Here is a 19,272-nt window from a genome sequence, read left to right on the forward strand (position 1 = left end):
TGGTGCTGTGAATTTTCTCGAACAATCAGTAACGCTAAACCAACGCAATTCCAAATTATGTTGGACACTCAATTGAAAAATGCAGTAAACAAAACTTTTTAAGCAGAAAATTAACTGTTATAATGTAATAAAATGTAATGAAAGGAAAAGGAACTACAGTAGTCCCTTACCTAGGGAGCCTACCTACCTTGGCTGTTAAAGTTATGTTCTTTGAGGTTCAAGAGAAGAAAATTTACAAAATGGAAAGCCGAAACAGTATAAATTGTAATAGCTTTATTAGACCTCATGCAAGTAGTTACAATAAGAATTTTGCATCTTAATACATTGTATCAAAGAAAACATTATTAATGCTTTCGCACAAATTCAGTTGTGGATTTTTGATGGTGACGGTCACTGGTTGTACTAAGTGTTTCTTTAAGCTTACTCTTATTTGACCACAAAAGTGTTTCTGCTGATCTGTCAGTTTAAGCAACACTGCACCTATTTACACTTAAAATATAGACACTTAAAATATGTAACTTAATCTCTTGTTGAAGTCCTTTAATATACTATAAAGAACGTATCAATAACTAACTCTGTCTTAAACATACGTTGATGCGTCGTTATTTCTCTTCTAGCGAGGCACAAATGAAAAATATTCAAAAAAAGGACCGAAAACGTTATCAAAAAGTGCAGGATTGCTCCATACCTACAACACATTAGCGTCAATGGAGCTCAATGGAGAAATATGGCAATTGCCAAGCGAACGAAAGCTGCTTTCTATAGCAATATAGTTTTTATATCGATTTAAAAGAACTTAAACTAACCCTAAATAACCCTTAAACTAAATAAAGTTAATTAGGTTTCTCAACTCTCTCCGAAAAGGTCGATTGACCAAACAATAGATAAACACCTTACTCGCTGAGGCGACCACAGTGGAAAAGAATGCAATCCTTGCTGCGATCAGAGTAATATGTAGTGAAAAAAGCTGATCAACAACGAGCAAGATTGCTGCAGGACAAGAGCAAGTAATAGATGCTATTGAGACGATCAAGAAAGTTTTTGTGAGGCGATACATTTTACTGGTAAACATTTGGCGAGCATTTACCCGAGGGTCAACTTCACATTTTCGCCCGCGGATGATGCGGAAAATGATCCGATAACAATTGAATGTTAAAAACGCAGGAATTACAATTCCTACAAATAGCATGCTTACATTCCAAATTGATCGTTGAAGGTCCCATTTGAATGTGACATAACATCCCAGATACTCGGAATGGAATTTATATTCAGCCCAGGATACCATGACGGGAAACCCAGAAGATAAACCCGAAACGACCCAGATTATCATCAATATGATCATAGAATACCCAGGGGTAAATGTTTTTTCATATTCCTGGGGCTTGACGATCCTGTAATACCGCTGAATGGCAACAAATGCCAGAGTAAAAATAGAAGCCATTTTAGGGAAATCGTTGAAAACCCCATAAATGGAACAAGTTGTGTCGCTGTAGAACTGAGCCGAGTCCATTATCATAGCACCGATCGTAAGAGGTACTGGAATAACCACCATGAGGATATCTGACAATGCTAAGCTAATAACAAAGTCATTCGTTGGATGCAAGACCCAACTATGTTTATATACCATGAGACATATTACCATGTTACCTAGCAAGGCGGCTGTTGCAAGAACAGCCATAACACACGCTTGTGCAAAGTCGGAGGTCATTTTCAGAGAATTTAAGTTTACAGTTGAATCACAGAAGGTTGCGCCACGGTTTTTAAGAATAAATTGCTAGCGTGGAGAAGGCTATTATTTTAACATCAAACATTGCAAAAAAAAAAACGTCTGTTGCCGGTCAGTTCTGCTTCGTAATATGAATTTGTAATGATTCACCGTACTTCCAACTATATTGTCAGCCCTTCTTTCCTCTATCTTCTCTGTTTTTTTTCGCTGTCTTCTGACGCTCACTTCCAATTTAAACCTTTGTGAGTTCCATGTACATTTGGATTATTCACGGGGAGTTTATACAAGTTGAGGAGGCCTGGAAATACGATAAAAAAAGTGGTAAGAATATCTGGCTGAGCTAATTATTTCTTACAAGCAAGCATCGGCGTCATAATCCATTACTGTTTGACGCGTTTAACGTTTATTCATGATCATTATCTGCTCAAGACTACTAACATATTTATTTATTTATTTTGTTTTTTACGAAAAAGATCATATTTAATTTTAATATATATTTTTTCTTTCGTTTTTGCATTTTCTTACTACTGTGGGACTTAAAATTGCCGTGAAATGCCTCTTTTGTTTGTTTTTGACTACGGCAGCGCAAGGCAGATATCTTAAAGCTACTTCAATATTGTTGAATGTTTGCCAAAATTACCTTTTGAAAAACTGTTGTCAATTAAGGCCAGGCCATTCTAAATTTAGGTGATAATCTATTGTCATTAACCGCTCGAAAGAAAATGATGCTTAAAAAGATGAATAGAAAAGTTTGCATTTTGTGGATCTATATTTTCAAATATTGTTTCTTGCTAACTTTTTTTATTTAACTCTAAGCGTGCAGCACACAAGAGGATTTTCATCTTGGAAAAAGATAACTTACTAAAGAGGATACACATTGAAAAATGTGAAAATTTCAAGTTGCCATCTCTGATCTCTTGAAATACATTAAAATTAACTTTTCAATTGTCTTAAATTAGCTTTAGCTGCTTTTTGCCCGCCAATAGGACTCTCTTATTCACCTATGCTTTTCAAAGTAATCTTCACCTGAGAAGCTACACCGGGCGCAATGTACCCTTCTCTTCGTATATCGTGCAGCAACAGCTTTCTCATACAAGTGGACTTTTATCTGTCTTTGAAGCAATGTTTTATCACTCTTGGCTTTGTCACCGGTTTTCGTCACTTGGTGAAGTATTTATAGAACAGAGAAACCGTTTCCAACTAGTCGCAAACAAATGCAGGACTTAGTCGTTCGCCGCGGTATATTATGTCCGCTTTGCTCTTCGAGACTTCCTCATCAAGTTCGCCACTGGAAGCTGGCGGCAGGTGCAGCCTGTCATGATGCTTAATTTTTTTTGATCTGATGACGCCATTTAAGAATTTTGAGGGCCAATAAGTGTCGTTGATCGCCGTTCAAAGAATTAGTTCATTGTCCTTTTTAGCGCTCATCTTTCATAGACGCGACAAGTTGTTCCAGCTTTGGATCTGCACGGCTTGCAAAGTGCAGTTCTTGCGCTCCTTGATATGTGTGGTCTCGTTAATTTTGTCTTTCTCTCTGATATCAATTCCAATATCAGTCATTGATTTTGCAGTATTCATCTCACCATACCGGCCTAGTTTTTCATTAGCCTATCGGACGTGACATTTGAACTGGGAAAACTAAACAAGCTACAAGAACGGTATCATCGCATAAAATGTTCCTACTACAAGGCGGGGGCACGTGCAAGCTAAGACATACTCACTGGAATAACTTACAGAAACCGATGTTCTTAAAACACAAAAAAGTTCTTTTCGCCTGAAAAATTGAGAATAATAGATAGTTACTGCCTCTTAGGACATGGATATCTTCTGGGTAACTTTGACTTCTTCCACTTATAAACGCCGTCACGTGAACGAAGAAAAATCCTATTATAATCAGTATTCCGTGAAAAAAGTTTTGCAAATATTATTAGTTTCTCCTTACATGATATTTACCAATGATATTTCGTATCAATCAATTTCATCGCTGGTTTTTCTTAAATTCTATTCCGTTTTACATGAACTAAGATTCGTGTAAGAATTTCTCGAGTTTCACTTCAACAGGAGGGTAGGTCCCTAGGTTCAGGGCAGTCGGGAGTTCAGGATGTCGAAAGATGTTCCAGAACTCTTTGAATTAATATTCTGTCTGGGAAGCAAGTCTGAATAAATTTAAAGCTGTCGTCCGATCTGTTTACACATAAGACTCAGCGCAGCCTTACGATTCTTTTTTTAGAAAGTCTTCTGCTATTTTTCATCTTATCGGCTTGTTTATTTACTTATTTTTTTGATAAAAGTTATTGCCTTTATTCTTCACGGACAAAGAGGATTGCTCTTGAGAACCAAAGGCAAAATTTTCGGGATCATTCAGCCATGTGAGAGGGCGGGAATGATGTATGACGTTTTGCTAACGATATACTGTCAGAAAGCCTGTGGGAGATCAATTTAATGCATTTAGAAAACATTACTGAATTTCTACAAAGCGCCACGCCAAAAATTAGCCCTAGGTACTTGTTACATCTCTCTTGGTTACTGATCAAACTTAATTTTTGGGAGCTGTACGTATGCGTGGATTCAGATCAAAAGGTCGAGGTTTGATCGTACAAACCGGGAGACAGAGAATCCATTTTGGAAAACTAAAACACAAAAATTAATTCCTGACCAAATGTTTATATCATCTGCTGCCTATATTAGTCGAAAATAAACGCAATTACAAAGCAGCTGTGCGGATACGTTGAGCGCATTTACATGTTAACAGCATGTTTCCAATGCTGATTATTCCCACGTACACTTTTACGGTTTTTATTTAACCCATATCTTCTTCAATTTAAATGTTTCATATGTAGCTTGACAGTTTTCCGGCGTTCCTTGTTCCATACAACCTCTCTCGGCAGCACAAAAGTAACTTCCTTTTCAAGATGAATACTTAAAGCGACAAAAGACAGGAAAAACTCAGTTGGAATCTACATTATTTATCTAGGTCCATAATACGCGGCAGTTATTGTCTGCGAAAAATTTTAACGTACTTGGTTTCGAATCCTGAAAAGTGGACTTAAAACCAAGTCTTTTTAAGGTTAATAATAGTGTGTTTTCAAGTATTTTAGCGAAACCTTTGATAAAACACATCATCATCATCATATTTTTATTTGCCTTATTTACACAATACAAAAAAATTTATTTACAGCGGTTATAGCTAGAAGGCGAGGAGACCTAGGAAGCCATCGGGCTTATGGGAGAGCCTCCTCACTTACATTAATAAATAAAGTAAAGAAAAAGTGCTGCAAATGTGCGGCTAGGCCAATTCAAGGATTATTTAAGTAAAAACTCTTGCATATTCGTCTTAAAACTAAGAAGGTTTGACGAACGAGTGGCTGAAACAGGAAGAGAGTTCCAAATTTTAGGACCTTGGTAAAGAATTGTAAATTGCTTGAGATTTGTACGGCACAAATGCGTTCGATACGAATATGAATATATGAATATAATACTTATTGATTTAGCGATTTGTTTACATACATAGCTGATATGGTGTTTCCAAGTGAGATGATCATCAATATAGACCCCAAGGAATTTAGTTATGTTAGATTGTTGTAGGGGTTTACCTCCAAAGGAGAGAGAAATGCTGGAGTTAAATTTCTTCTGTCTGGGTTTAAAAATTACGTAGTTAGTTTTCCTTATATTAACTAAGAGCTTATTGCATTTTAGCCAGACATCAATATTTTGGAGTTCGTCATTAAGTACGGATTCTAAGCAATTTGGGTTTGAGTGAGAATAACAGATACTGGTGTCATCAGCGAAAAGCAGAGGGTCTGTTGATTCAGAGGCATTAGGGAGCTCATTTATGTATAGAATGAACAATAGAGGGCCTAAAATCGAACCTTGAGGGACACCACACTTGATGGTTTGCATAGGAGAGCAAGCTTGATTGAATTGGGCAAATTGCTGGCGGCAAGAAAAGCTTTTGAACCACGGCAGGGCCACGTCACGGATACCATAGTGCTCCAATTTTGCAAACAAGATATGATGGTCGAGAGTGTCAAATGCTTTGGAAAGATCTAGGAAAACACCCACCGTTGTTTCGTGTTGGTCGATTGCAGCAGCTATTTTTTTTACCAAATGAATTAGTGCGTGCGATGTCGAGTGATTTTTCCGAAATCCAAACTGACAGCGGTAAAGTATATCGTGTTTTTCGGCAAATTCTACCAAGCGATTGTACATGACTTTTTTTGAAAAATTTGGAAAAATTAGACGACACAGAAATAGGTCTGTAGTTTAAAAAAAGTTAGGATCCTCTGCTTTGAAGATGGGAATAATTTTAGCGATTTTAAGTTTGTTCGGGAAAATGCCTTTTAGCGGAGATAGATTGATAATATCTGCCAATGGAGCAGAAATAAGGTGAAATGAATATTTAATGACATGCATTGTGATACTGTCATAGCTAGGAGCCTTCTCTGAAGCGAACATGTCACAAATGCTTTCCAGTTCACTTGTTGTGGTGGGCTTTAAGTTTATGGAGGGACGGATATTATCACCAAGATAATAACGAACGAAAAGAAGGATTCACCCTGGGTATAGATTTAGCTGGGTTGGGACCAATGTTTGTAAAGTATTTACAGAATCTGTTAGCGATCTCCATTGGATCCGTTAATATTCTGCCTTTAGATTTGAATGATGTGGGAAGAGATGACTTACTTTTACGCTTGTTAATAACTTCATTTAACAATTTCCAAGTTGTTTTGAGGTCATTTCTGGCATTCTCAAATTTGGAGTCGTAGTATTCACGTTTGGCAATGCGAATAAGATGGGTGAGTTTGTTTTTGTAGGCTTTATACTTCGTCTCAGAAGATGAGGAAGATGATGTGACGAACTTTTTGTGGAGTCTGTTCTTCTTGTTAACGGATTTCAGAAGTCCACGGCTAAGCCATGGAGAAAAGAACTTGTTTACCTGCTTACCTTTGAGAACCTTTAAAGGGAAACAGGTGTTATAGATTCTGGAGTATCCTTCAATAAAATCATTATAGGCTTCATTGGGATCTTCCATGTGGTGAAATAAGGACCATTTTGCGTTTGAAAAATTCTCGTTGAATTTATGCAAATTATCGTCATTGAATGACGCATCACAATTTTTCTTTCTGTGCTGCGCTTTAGAGTTGCGTCGTCAAAATATGCAAAAGCGGGTAAGTGGTCAGATAAATCATTTAGAATAATGCCGCTAAAAACACTAGGCACAAGGTTGTTGGTGAATATGTTGTCAATTAGCGTCGCAGAGTATGAGGTGAGGCGTGTTGGATTGGAGATGAGAGGAAGAAAGGCGTGTGAAAATAAGCTGTCAGTAAATTCCTGTGTTGGAACATGATGATTGTATTGGAGGAGGTCTAGGTTAAAGTCTCCCATCTCATAACAATGTTTATTGCCTTTAGAAATTAGTGAGAGAATATTGTTGAATTTGTCAATAAAAATAGCAGCGTTTTGATTTGGTGGTCTGTACACGCAACCAACAATAATATTTTTTTTCCGTGGGGAACAATAATTTCCAAGAAAAGTGACTCGATTACATCTGGATCTGAAAATTTGCATTCTTCGAGAAGTTTGTATTCAAGGCCGTTTTGTAAATAAATTCCAACTCCGCCGCCTGTTTTCTATTTACGATGGTTGGAGACAAAATTATATCCCCTGATATTTACGTTCTCTGCAGTGCAATCAGTTAGCCAAGTTTCTTACACACCAATCACAGAGAACGGCATATTAAGATTTCTCAGCAATAAATTAAGTTGATCGAAATTTCTCATTAAGCTTCGAGTGTTGAAATGTATAATAGAAAAGTTTGTTTTGTCGCCAAAAGAAGTCACTCGATTGTTCAGATCTTCCTCAACCATGTAGCCACTATTGGGCAGGCGAGTGATAAAGTTAGAGTCGGGATTCAGATGACTAGAAAGCGGATTAAATGATTCGGAACACGTACCATCATAGGATTTTTTTATTGTGATCGCTACTTGAAGGCAGAAAAATATTTTATTACCATCGATCAGGTAATTTAAAATGACAAGAAGCTATATTTCTTGAGTAACAAGAGCAAAATACAAAATAAAGCCTGTCCTTATGCTGATTACTCTATTATCACAACAAAAAGTTTCTACGGATTCGTTCAAGCATCTGAGCGTATGGTTACAGAAGAGTACACTTGGAATGATTTTCTGCACTTCTTGTGTTTTCAGATCATTACTAATTGTCCCAGTAGGAACTAGACGACTAAACTCGGTTATAGCCCGGTAATTTTACCGCTTCCGAGGTCATAAATTCAATTTTAAGTCTTGAGTGTCACAAAGACAAGATTTAGCACTTACAGTGAATGCCGAGCTTCTTTCGTTATTTTAACCCAACCCAACCTTTTCGACGGGGGAAAGGACTACATTACAAAATTGAAAAATACGTCACCGAGAGAAAAATCCTGTTTTCACTCTAGAACTAAACTGTCTTATCCGAAAAAAGAAGTTTTTCCCGTCAAAAGACGTCCCACGCATTTGATTCACTCTTTGTCTTAATTCTATATCTTTGTTGTTCATATCAGTTCATTAGCATGAGGAATTATTCCCTATCAAAAATATTTAGTAAAATTTAACGTTACAGTAAGAATAATTAAGTCTATCATCATTTTCCGCAGAACTTTCTTAACTCCAAATTTTTCTGGCATTTTTAAGAGAACTGAAGAAATGTTGTGAACAGAGAAAAAAAATTTAACTGTCCATGGTATTAACTGAAAATTCTAAATTAAATACGTCGGAAGAGTGTCGACTGACGCCAAAACACAACAACCACAGAACCTGCTGGGATTGAAATAAATCTTCTCAGTTAGAAGGGAAAGATAACAACCGTGTATCGGAAAAACCTGTCGTGGTGGACTGTGCGATTTAGCCAAAAATGAGTTAATTCATTCATGACTGGTTAAATGAAGAGGAAAAAACCTCTTGCGCCAAACAATATGAACTAATCAGCGATGAGGCAAATGTGCCCGTTTAATAAAGGCGATTAGCTTTCTAGAACAATGAAACAGTCATTTGGCAAAATCGATGAGAGTATTGGAGACGCTTTGAGGCAAAGCCATTTAGCTAAGTAATTGATCTCGGTATTCTTTACTGAAAGGATTACTGAAGAACGGCTCTACAAGGATATCAATCTCAAACGGGCGCTGTTCCTGATAAGACACCATACTATCCAAGTATAGAAAAAGGTTTATTAGGGAAGATACAGAGTTAGAAGATGTTCAACAACAGCAACATTTTTGTTGCGGAAGAAAACCAAACGGATCACGCTCAATATTCGTCGGAAAGCCAATTTTGTTCTTTTTTAAAACAAGTGCAAAAGGGAAATGACATCTCTTTTCCAGACTTCAGAGCAATCTGTATCTTCATCGCGATTGCAAATGCTCTTCTGGCGTTGTTCGTTATACTTGGAAACATCGTGATCATCGCAGCTTTTTATCGATATGCGCAGCTAAGAACACCATCTAACTTATTCTTGCTTGGTTTATCAGTTTGTGACTTGTTGGTTGGTTTAGTTACTCAGCCTGTTTTTACCGCCGAAGTCGCTTTAGTCGCCGCAAACTCAGACTTGGCTTGCCAGCTAAAAGATCTTTATGTTATTTTCCTTTTCTCCTTTTCATCCTCCTCAGTGGTGCACGTTTGCTTGATCAGCGTCGAACGTTCCTTTGCCATAATGTTCCCTTTTAAACATGAACATCTTGTGACGACCAAGAGAGTTTCTGTCTTGGTAGTAGTGTTTTGGATTTTTTGGGCTTTGCTAACCGTGTCCACCAGACGCAATCATGGCGGAGGTGTAATTGGCTACTCACGCATAACATTTGTTGTTTTCAGCGCTCTGGTAGTGCTTCTTTTGAACATTCGACTTTGGATAGAAGCTCGAAGACATTCTAGGAATATTGCGAGCTTTACAGGAAACCCTAATTCCGCTACCAATGAAGAGAATGGCACACAAGCACGAAGAAAATCCCCGCGCGACGGCAAGGCAGCTAAAACAGTTTTGTTAATCATTGGTTTAATGGTTTTATGCAATTTACCACTTATAGCAACATTCACTGCACGTAAGTTTTACAACGTTCGCGGACGAGTAATGACTTTACTTTGGTTCGCTTCAAACACAGTCGTATTAATGCCTGCCACACTAAACCCAGTAACTTATTTCTGGCGCAAAAAGGACTTCAGGATTTCTGTAAAGAGAATGCTCGGTTGGCAGAATGCTGTTGAAGTGCCACATTAAGAAATATATTGGCATTATTCCAGATGAAAGACAAAGAAAAAAAAAGAAAAAAAAGACATTTGTAGCCTTAGGGGTGTTCAATCCCCATCTTAAGTATAAACAGATAATCTGTATTAATCCGTAGCTCTTTAATAACTAGATCTAAGCACAAAGTGTTTTAAGCCCCTTAGCTTAACACTTCAGTCTCAAAAAGCTGGGGAAATGACTTAATTCACCCGTTGCGTGAACAGCTTCCTTGCTGATCGCATTTTACTAAAGAAAATAGGAGCATGGAGAGTATGGACTCGATAATTCCTTTCTGGATAGAGAAAACAGTTGAAAATGAGAAATTATGACTACAAGTCCCCATTTCGGTTTAGCTTTATTTTGTAGGTAAGGGTAGTAGCGGTGACCTAGCACATGCGTACAACGAGAGACAGCGTGTTGCACCTTACATGACCTGATATAATATATTAATGAGATAGGGTGAAAAACATTTAATCTCGCTGGATTAAAAAAAGCTCAACATTGAGACTTATTCCCTAAAAATTGAGAAAAGAGCTCAAAACAAAAACCCATGGTGCGCAAAGCTGTATGTACGTACTTCAGTGGAAAAATAAAAGTGTTATCACTTGATTCGAGTGAATTTTGCTAGTGCTGCGTGTGGAAACATGCCAAAAGATTTTTTTTGTCGGAACAAGGCAGAGCTCGATCCTTGTGTATAAGTTTTGGCTGGTTTCTCTTTCGTGCACGTGCTACGTTACATGTACAGCTCTTAGAAGTTGATTTACTTCTTATCGATAAATTGAGCGCTGAGTGCTGTTCTGAAGACAGATCAGTATACGGAAACAATCATGAATCATACATGATTCCAAACTTGTTAAGACAAATCGGGCTTTTTTTTTTATACCATTTTCAGGGCAACACAAGAAAAAGTGTCGAACATCGATCCAACAAGAAATTAGAATCTAAAAAGGATGAAACCACTTTGAGTCAAGTTAAAACCGAGTTACAAAAAAACAGCGACACAATCAAGTCTCAATTTCTCCAAACTGCATTTATCAAATGTCTTTTTTCCATGCTATTTCCTTGAAGCAGGCACAATTTAGTTTAAAAAACTTACAGGTGTTGCAAAACAGTCCTATTGTAAGTTTGTTTAGTTAAATGCGGTAAAAGGTTGGGGTAGGGATTTGAAAGGGCTTTTTTGAGTAAGAATCCGAAATTATCTGGAAAAAGTTTATTTTTCAAAACCGTCTTAGCCAGATTGATGTAGTCGACCCCTAGACGATTTTCACTGGTTTCTTGAACTTGATTTCATAGTACATTAAGAACTTTTGACGAGAACAGATTAAATAAGACGATTAGAGATTGAGAACAAATAATAATTTGCGTGCCTCGTACCAAATCCCCCCCTGCCATTCATGCATTGCACGTAGATCAGTAAGAGAAAATGATGAAAAGCAACACTACTTTTCAGGTTTTTGTAACTTTTTTCGAATTCTTCCAATCCCCCTGCGTTTGTATGAGGCGATGACAGAAAGAGAAAAAAGTCTCCTTCTAATGCAAAAAGTATGCCGTGAGCAAAGGATTGTTTAAAAGGATATTTAGTCAGAAAGGTAGACAAATAAACTAATTAAGTTACATTTATTGAAAAAAAAGGCAAATGATGAGAACAGCAAATCATTTACGAACTTACAACATAAAAGAATCCAGAAAATGAGCTATTTTAGAACGCTTAAGATATTCCTCAGAAACAAAAGTCATTGAACGATTATTTTGAAACTTTCCTTGAACGTTCCCTACCAGCCTCTTTTTAAAGAACTACATCAAGAAAGATAGTTCACTGTTCTTGCTAAAGAGATATGATTGCTTGGCCAGTCTTTTATGCCTGAGCTGGTACTGGCCATTCGTGACATTTCATCGGTTCACGATATATTTTGCGGTTGGAAACATTTGATATGTAGAAAGTTCGAGCGCATTGAATTATGCACAATGTAATTTATGTCAAGATCACGCACTATTGAAAGACGTTAAATTTTTGATGCAAACAGCCAAAAATAAAACGCATTTCTTTAAGGAAAGGGTTGCGTCAGGGTTGCACTCCGACAGCATTATGTAAATTAAACATCCTTCTCACAGAGACCCTGAACTCTTTTTTGCGCCAGAAATAAACAACTGGGTTTAGTATGGCAGGCATTAATACGACTGTGTTTGAAGCGAACCAAAGCAAAGTCACTACTCGTCCGCGCACATTGTAAAACTTACGTGCAGTGAATGTTGCTATGAGTGGTAAATTGCATAAAACCATGAAACCGATGATAAGTAAAACTGTCTTAGCTGCCTTAGCATCTCGCATGGATTTTCTTCGTATGTTAGTCTCTGCATATTCGGTCTCTTGCGATGTCGAGCAACTTTGTAAAGACATCTGCAACGAATGTTGAAGCAGCCTTGAAATCACTTTGGAATGTCTCCGAGCTTCTATCCACAGTCGAATGTTTATGAAAAACACCACCACAGCGCTAAAAATAACGAACCCCATGCGTGAGTAACCAATAATACCTCCGCCATGCTCGCGTCGAGTGAACACTGTCAGCAATGTCCAACAAATCCAAAAAGCGAGGAAAAATGTTGCAACTCTATTTTTGTTTAAAAACCGGTGGTGTTTAAACGGATGGATTATGGCAAAGGTACGTTCGACGCTAATCAAACAAACATGTAACATCGATGCAAATGAGAACGAAAACAAAAATATTACGTAGAAATCTTTGAACCGACAAGCCACGTCTGAATTTGCGGCGACTAAAGCGACTTCGGTGGTAAAAACAGGCTGAGTAACTGAGCCAACTAAAAAGTCACAAACTGATAAACCAAGCAAGAGTAAGTTAGATGGTGTTCTCAACGATTCGGAGCGATAAAAAGCTGAAATAATCATACTGTTTCCAAGTATAGCAATGACGGCCATGAGAGCGTTTGTAAATGCAATGAAAGCACACACTGAACGAAATTCCTCATATGAGATGTCGTTCCCTTTCTGGACTTGTATCAACAGCGAACACAACTGATTTTCTGAGGACATTTCGGACTCTGTTAAATTCTTTGACGATGAGTTGTTGTTCAACATTTTCCGCCTTTGAGTTTACACTGATTTGATGTCTTTTAATCTTGTCTCATCGTGTGGCTGACTGTGGAATGCTCAGGGTTATCCAGAGCTGTGCGACTCCTCTCCTCTCCATTGGAAGAAAACAACGTGATAAGTCAAGCTTACCTTGCTGTCATTCCATTTCACATAAGTCCAGATATTTATATTACGCTGAACAATGTACCGATTTGTAAAAACATAAACAAATCCTACCTCGTGGAAGTCACGGATGTGCCCGAGGTAACAACGTATACACTTTTGATGAGATGTTGACAGTATCTTTTAGTAACCACTGACCCTCATCTTGACCTTGCTTGTCATTGCTTGTTTGTAAATAGACTTTATTCTACTCAGCAGGGGAGTTTATATTGTCTTTTTTAAGGTTCGGGAGGGGGCATTCAAGCATGGAATATCTCGTTAGGTGAAAGGAGCTATTTACAAATGCAGTCATTACTTCTTGAAACAAAAAAGAACGAAGTATGTTCCAAAATCATTGTATTCAAAATAAAGGATAGATTTTAGCTAATTTAGAGATTGTTGTTAACGACCTAAATTTCCGAAATGGAAATGTTCAATTCAATCTATTGAGGCAGAATTCACTCCATAAAAAAACTAATACCAAACATGGACAACAACTTCTTCGAGTTGTTCATTTTACAGCAAGAGCGAAATGTGGTATCGTAAAGTTCTGTGTTATGAAAAAAACACGAAAATATTACGAAAACAAAATAGCTTTAGTTTCACGCGCCAATGACATGTCTGAGCCCTGTCGTGCAATTTTATCTCCCCCACCCCCCCCCCTCACCGACTTCTGGTCAATATAACATTCCAAATAAATTACGCTTTCAACTGTTTGATAATGACGTTCCATCGTAGCGACATCGAGTCTAATGAGAGGTGAATTAATTACTTGAAACCTGCTGGAGTTAAACAAAATAAGACAAGAAATCAATAACAAAACACGTGAAGCTGTTGTTATAAAATAAGTATATTTCTGACGCCTGAGAAAGTTCTAAATGGCAATTTTTTAAAGCTGTTTTTCGAGTACCTTCAATTTAGCTTTAAGCAGATTTTAAAGCCAACATGGAAGTGAGTTCTAACGTTTGTTTTCCGAGCTTTTTTCAGAAGTCTTTGTATGGAAAACCCCGGTGTACTTTGCAGTTAATGGAGTCTATGTCTATGCAAGAGTATCCACTAATCTAGCCAGTAGATTGCATTTGTCTTTCTCTGCGGTCAAATCACTTTTCAGTATTGATTCAGGAAGCAAAAAGGCGGCTTGGCCCGCTAAAACACTTGATAGTACCTAAAGTACTCAAGCACTTAAGAAACGTGTCGCTATTTACCCCGGGGGGCAGAGGAGACCTTACTAACGAAGTAGACATCTCGTTTAATCTGAATTAACTTCATACCAGTTTCTATTACGGTACGGCTGTTTAACCCAACAGGAGGCCGAATGAATAATCAAGAAAAGGCGGGAAAACGTTTGATGAAGGATTCTGCATCACGTGGTCGAACACTAACTAGAAACTTACGTAACTCTTCTTGACATTTTCCTCTTTTTCCGCTGCCAGCAAAATTTCTGCACCCGAAATATAGCCATTGTTGAGGATGGAAGTTACTACTAAGTGCCGTTCTGCTTCGGAGACTCAGTGAGTATGTTGACCAACGATATTTCCCGACTAAAACATGCATATCTGGATCTAGCATGTGCCTATTACATGTATATAATATTGTGACATGCTTAAAATTATGGGTGGAGTCAAGAACACTCATTTTAAAGAGAAATAAATGCATTCAAGATTCACTCTATTCTACGCAGAAATTCAAATTACGCCGTTTAATATTATCCAAGGGATAAAATGGGAAAATCCCTGAGGCCATCCAAAAGGTTTTTGGATTACTTGCAATATTAAAACTTCAGCTGCACGAAACGTGCCATATGTCTTTATTCGACTTAGGTGCCCTTTAAAATTCAGTTTGTTTTCTTTTAATGGTAAATATTAACAAGTGCTGATAACAAATTCATTTGTGATACAGAAACATTCCGAGCCACTTATTTCTTCCGTTACAGAGAGTGAGCAAATCCATTCTCTATTGTGAAGAGAAATTCTTATTAATTTGTTGATTCACGCAGTCTTGCAATTGTTTCGATGATTGTTATACTGCTTCACCTTGAGAATTCACTAACCTTCGCCGTGCACGTGCTTGCCATATAAAGGTCGATCCAGGTGGTCATGTTTATAAATAGGGCAGGTGGTGTGGGTTGTCTCGGCCCGCGAGATGAGTTTGCCATTTTCATGTACACGGTTTGTTAAATTTTTCAAAGAAGTGAGTGGAAAGTCAGTGCGGCCACGCTAACTCAGGTGGAGGGTTACCTTGGATACCCTGGACCATATATATAGCGCCCACAGCCAACTTTGCTACAACCTTAACCCTTTAATTCCCAGAAGTAACTTCTCCTTATCATATCCATACATTATCCAGAAAAAAGTAATGAGAATTCTCAAACTTATCAGGTTGAAGTTGTTGTCTTGATCCAACACCAAGTTCTCTGAACTAATTCTCAAAGAAATATGTAGCAGCTAGAGGGGAGAATTAACAATCTGGTCTTGCGAGTCATAAGATTAAGTTTAGCCCATAACCTCCCACAGGGGGGTTTGCACAGTTTTTCATCAAAAAGACTGTAAAATGGAAAACTGGTACAATGGAAAATAAACTAAAGATTCCCAGTTTGGGCCTACTTAAACAAAATAACTTCATAGAGAGTAACTGAATTGTTATCAAACCTTGAGAACGTTTTGTGAGCGAATCTGTGATCATTTATGACATAAATTGTTTAACATTGTTTGTACACAATAAGCAGTGTAAAAATAGTTATATCATTCATAAGATTTAAAAATCTAACACTAAGATCCTAGAACAAAAATTTACGGATCTAGAGGCTGGCCCAAATAATTTGCAATTATAATCATGAAAGGTTTTTATCCACATTAAATTTTTTCGGCTTCACAAAGAATGTTCTGTTTCCAGTTCCTTAGGGCACTGTAATTGTCTATGTAAAGCTGGTGCCTGATCGATTATCACCAGTTGATTGATTCATTAGTGTTAGCTATGGCTACTGAACTGAATGGAAAAAGTCATCAGCCTGTCACAAACCATGGAAGTCCTGGAAATCTTTGAGCCACCGGTGATGGCGACATGAAATGAACAGCAAGTATGTCAGGGTTTAGTGGGTTTTGCAGTCTGATGTTATGGTACCTGGTGCACTTATACCAAAGCGGAGATTAAAAGCGAATCAACCAGGATGAATTTCATTTTAACCACCACTACATATGTGATAGTATAACCAACACTACCCAGAGCTGCATATCAAATATCATCTTCCACTGACTGAGGTGAAAACCTAGTGGTAATAATAAACAGTGAACACACTCAGGATTTAAGCAAAGACAATGACATTGAACAACAGATTTCAGGGTAGAAACAGGAATAAAACAAAACATTTCTAGGCCATCAGCCTACATGGAATATTTTTCCTTTTAATAGTTTTACCTTCCTCAATAGATCTTTACTGAGTGACTTCCCTACATCTTTTTCGGTGGATTTCCCAGGGTTGATCTCTGTCATTTTCTGATCTTCAACAACTTGATGCTGCCTGAAAGTTCTCAACCTCTTCTCTTCAAGTTTCTGTAATGGAAATGAAAATCATATTTTTAATATACGTATGTTCATACATGTTTGAATAAAGGCTGCATTATAAAAGAACCCTTGTAACACAAGTAAATAACTCTTTTCTCAACAACAGTACTAGTGTGTTTTGCTTTGAGGGGCATCCCTTTTCATTCATGAAATCCTTCAAGAACAAATGATAAACATTTCTTTGATAAGAGCATTTAGCCCCAGAGCTATACTTATGAGAGCATAACTTACTGTTTTTTTTTTCCAAAAAAATGGATATATTAGACTCCTCACAGTCTGCAACTACTGGAAAGGTCTTAACCCATTTCATATTCCATCTATTTTTCATGTTCCAATATAAATGTAGACTTTCAAAAAATTTCTTAATAGAGAACCATACAAACTAATATCATTCTTTTCAAAAACACTAACTGCATATTACATTATGTATATGTTTGGCAAGCCTGATATAGTCCTACCTGATCAGCTCTCTTTCTTTTACGAGTTTTCATTGCATCTATGGCTTTTCCTTTCTCAACATTTTGTATATAAAAGTTGGCTTCCTTTTTAGCCTGGGATATTTCAGTTCTCATTCTTTGTTCTTTTGTAGCTTTCTCGTATGCTAAAAGAAAATAATCAAACACAATTTCCAAGGTGTTTTTGTTCCGTGAATGAAATATAAATGTGATATACCGGTAAATGCAAATAAATTCTGAGTGCAATTAGAAATGAAAAAGGTCACTTGAAACCAAACAACAGCAAATAGAATGAATTATTAAGGTCCAAGAAGGTCACTTACTGATTTTTTCACTCAAATGTCCCCAAAGAAATTTTGGAAGATATTTTATATTCCATATATCATCATGGTAATATCCTCCTTTCTTTCCCCCTGTGTGTAAGGAAATAATACAGTTTACAAAAATCAAACAGGCCACTGGTTCTTTGACAGATTTTTTGGTTTGTTTGTGAGTTAATTACCCTGAGGTTTGTTAGCTGGTCCATAGATCAACCCATCATTTATAAGTTTGTTTGTTTTAAAATTGCCTGTTACCTTGATTTATCAGCCTACTGAATGTAATGCAAGCCTATTGAATGTAAATGTTGGTCCACCAGGACTTAGATTGTTTCTTTCACTATCAAACCATCAATTAGAGAGGTATGAGAGAGTGTGAAGTAGTCATTCATTTGGTCAGTCACAGGCAGTCAGTCATTCTGTGTGTAAGTCAATCAGTTATAGTGAGTCAATCAATCAGTTAATTGGTCAGTCAATCACTTATGAATTAAGTTTGTCAGTCAATTTATTGGTCATTTCATCAATCAATAATTGGCAATCTATCCTGCTAATGATTCAGTAATGGAGCTATTAGTGCCACTGACAAAATTTAGCATATTATTCTTCTTACTTTTGTAACTCATACAAAACATTGTAAGAGTATCATCAGAGTCACTCTCATTCTATGGTATTCATCAGGGACTGCCAACTTAACCCTTTAACTCCCAAGATCTGATTGTTAATTCTTCCCTCTGGCTACTACACATTTCCTTGTTAACTAGTTGTGAGAATTTGGTATTAGATCAAGATAACAATTCCTATCTGACTAGTTTGGGTATTCTCACAACCTAATATGTGGATATTAAAGGGAGAAATTACATACTCATCATTTCTGGGAGTTAAAGGGTTAAACAAAAAAGTTCACATCAGAAGAAGAAAACTTTAGGACTTTATTTACCAATAGGTGTGTTATTCAAACTCAAAGCAACAGCTTTTGCTATTCGTTTGTCTTTAAACTCGATCCATCCTTCGGTAAATAACTTTCTTCCACTTCCACCATATTTCTTTCTCTTTTTCCTCACAGCAGTATCTACAAAGCGAGGAAAACAATATTCAGTGAGATAAAATATACAAAATGTTAGAATTGTTAGATTAAAGGTAAGGGGAACTCATATTCTTAATATAAGACATAAGGAAGTTATGAGTGGTGTTTCAATAAGCTAATTCAAATTCTAATTGCTCGGAGAACGGCCTGCAGCTGATTTATCATGAAGTTCTACTTCTTTCGCTAGAAAGTTAAATTATCTTAGCGAATCACTTACCGCTAAGTTTTTCACTTTATAGGGAAATTTAAAAGAACCTCTAAACGATAATGAAATACCTGATATTCTAACCCACTTGTATCAACACCGGTTTTCAATTTAGTGGTTGAAATTTGTAGACAGCACATGTTCACATAAACATCATATGCTTTCTCTGTCTTTCCTTGAATTCTTACCTTCTGGCTGCAAGAATAGTCGTCCTACTTCTCCATATTGTGAAAATATGTTTCTTATTTTAGCTGGTTTCATGAATGGGGGTAATCGACTCATATAAACTACACCAGGAATGGTTTCTTTCCTCTTCTTCTTACGCGCATTTCCCTCTAGTTCGTCGGCCATGTTGAACGAGTTTGATAGAAGAGGCCTGAGCACCAATTCAGCGGTGTCTCAG

General features: G+C 37.1%; 4 protein-coding genes across 4 annotated transcripts; 1 reads left to right on the top strand and 3 right to left on the bottom strand.

Moving 5' to 3' along the window:
- Positions 1–258: 258 nt before the first annotated feature.
- Positions 259–1,859, bottom strand: LOC113681461 (octopamine receptor beta-1R-like). The gene has a single exon (XM_027198547.2). It carries the CDS (start codon positions 1,706–1,708, stop codon positions 824–826), a length of 885 nt encoding a protein of 294 aa, XP_027054348.2. The 5' UTR covers positions 1,709–1,859; the 3' UTR covers positions 259–823.
- A 6,865-nt stretch (positions 1,860–8,724) lies between these two features.
- LOC113681468 (trace amine-associated receptor 13c-like) lies at positions 8,725–10,603 on the top strand. Its single transcript, XM_027198556.2, has one exon. It carries the CDS (start codon positions 8,975–8,977, stop codon positions 9,989–9,991), a length of 1,017 nt encoding a protein of 338 aa, XP_027054357.2. The 5' UTR covers positions 8,725–8,974; the 3' UTR covers positions 9,992–10,603.
- Positions 10,604–11,913: 1,310 nt separating this feature from the next.
- Positions 11,914–13,625, bottom strand: LOC113681447 (octopamine receptor beta-2R-like). The gene has a single exon (XM_027198532.2). The coding sequence runs from the start codon at positions 13,089–13,091 to the stop codon at positions 12,060–12,062; it is 1,032 nt and encodes a 343-aa protein (XP_027054333.2). The 5' UTR covers positions 13,092–13,625; the 3' UTR covers positions 11,914–12,059.
- A 1,460-nt stretch (positions 13,626–15,085) lies between these two features.
- LOC113681478 (uncharacterized) lies at positions 15,086–19,241 on the bottom strand. Its single transcript, XM_027198567.2, has 6 exons — positions 19,058–19,241; positions 18,518–18,649; positions 17,587–17,676; positions 17,267–17,409; positions 16,662–16,796; positions 15,086–16,512 (listed from the first exon to the last, which is right to left on the bottom strand). The coding sequence occupies exons 1-6, from the start codon at positions 19,218–19,220 to the stop codon at positions 16,486–16,488; spliced, it is 690 nt and encodes a 229-aa protein (XP_027054368.2). The 5' UTR covers positions 19,221–19,241; the 3' UTR covers positions 15,086–16,485.
- Between the last annotated feature and the right edge of the window lie 31 nt (positions 19,242–19,272).

Source organism: Pocillopora damicornis, chromosome 2 (genome assembly GCF_964200805.1).
Source record: "Pocillopora damicornis chromosome 2, jaPocDami1.2, whole genome shotgun sequence".
NCBI classification, from domain to species: Eukaryota; Metazoa; Cnidaria; class Anthozoa; order Scleractinia; family Pocilloporidae; genus Pocillopora; species Pocillopora damicornis.

Bases quoted from the DNA above. Each gene is read 5' to 3' on its own strand.
- LOC113681447 (XM_027198532.2), bottom strand. From the start codon at position 13,091: ATGTTGAACAACAACTCATCGTCAAAGAATTTAACAGAGTCCGAAATG.
- LOC113681478 (XM_027198567.2), bottom strand. From the start codon at position 19,220: ATGGCCGACGAACTAGAGGGAAATGCGCGTAAGAAGAAGAGGAAAGAA. The intron at 18,650-19,057 runs GTAAGAATTCAA...CTCGCTTTGTAG, and splicing joins ACTATTCTTGCAGCCAGAAG to ATACTGCTGTGAGGAAAAAG. The intron at 17,677-18,517 runs GTAAATAAAGTC...CCTTACACACAG, and splicing joins TTTGAATAACACACCTATTG to GGGGAAAGAAAGGAGGATAT.
- LOC113681468 (XM_027198556.2), top strand. From the start codon at position 8,975: ATGTTCAACAACAGCAACATTTTTGTTGCGGAAGAAAACCAAACGGAT.
- LOC113681461 (XM_027198547.2), bottom strand. From the start codon at position 1,708: ATGACCTCCGACTTTGCACAAGCGTGTGTTATGGCTGTTCTTGCAACA.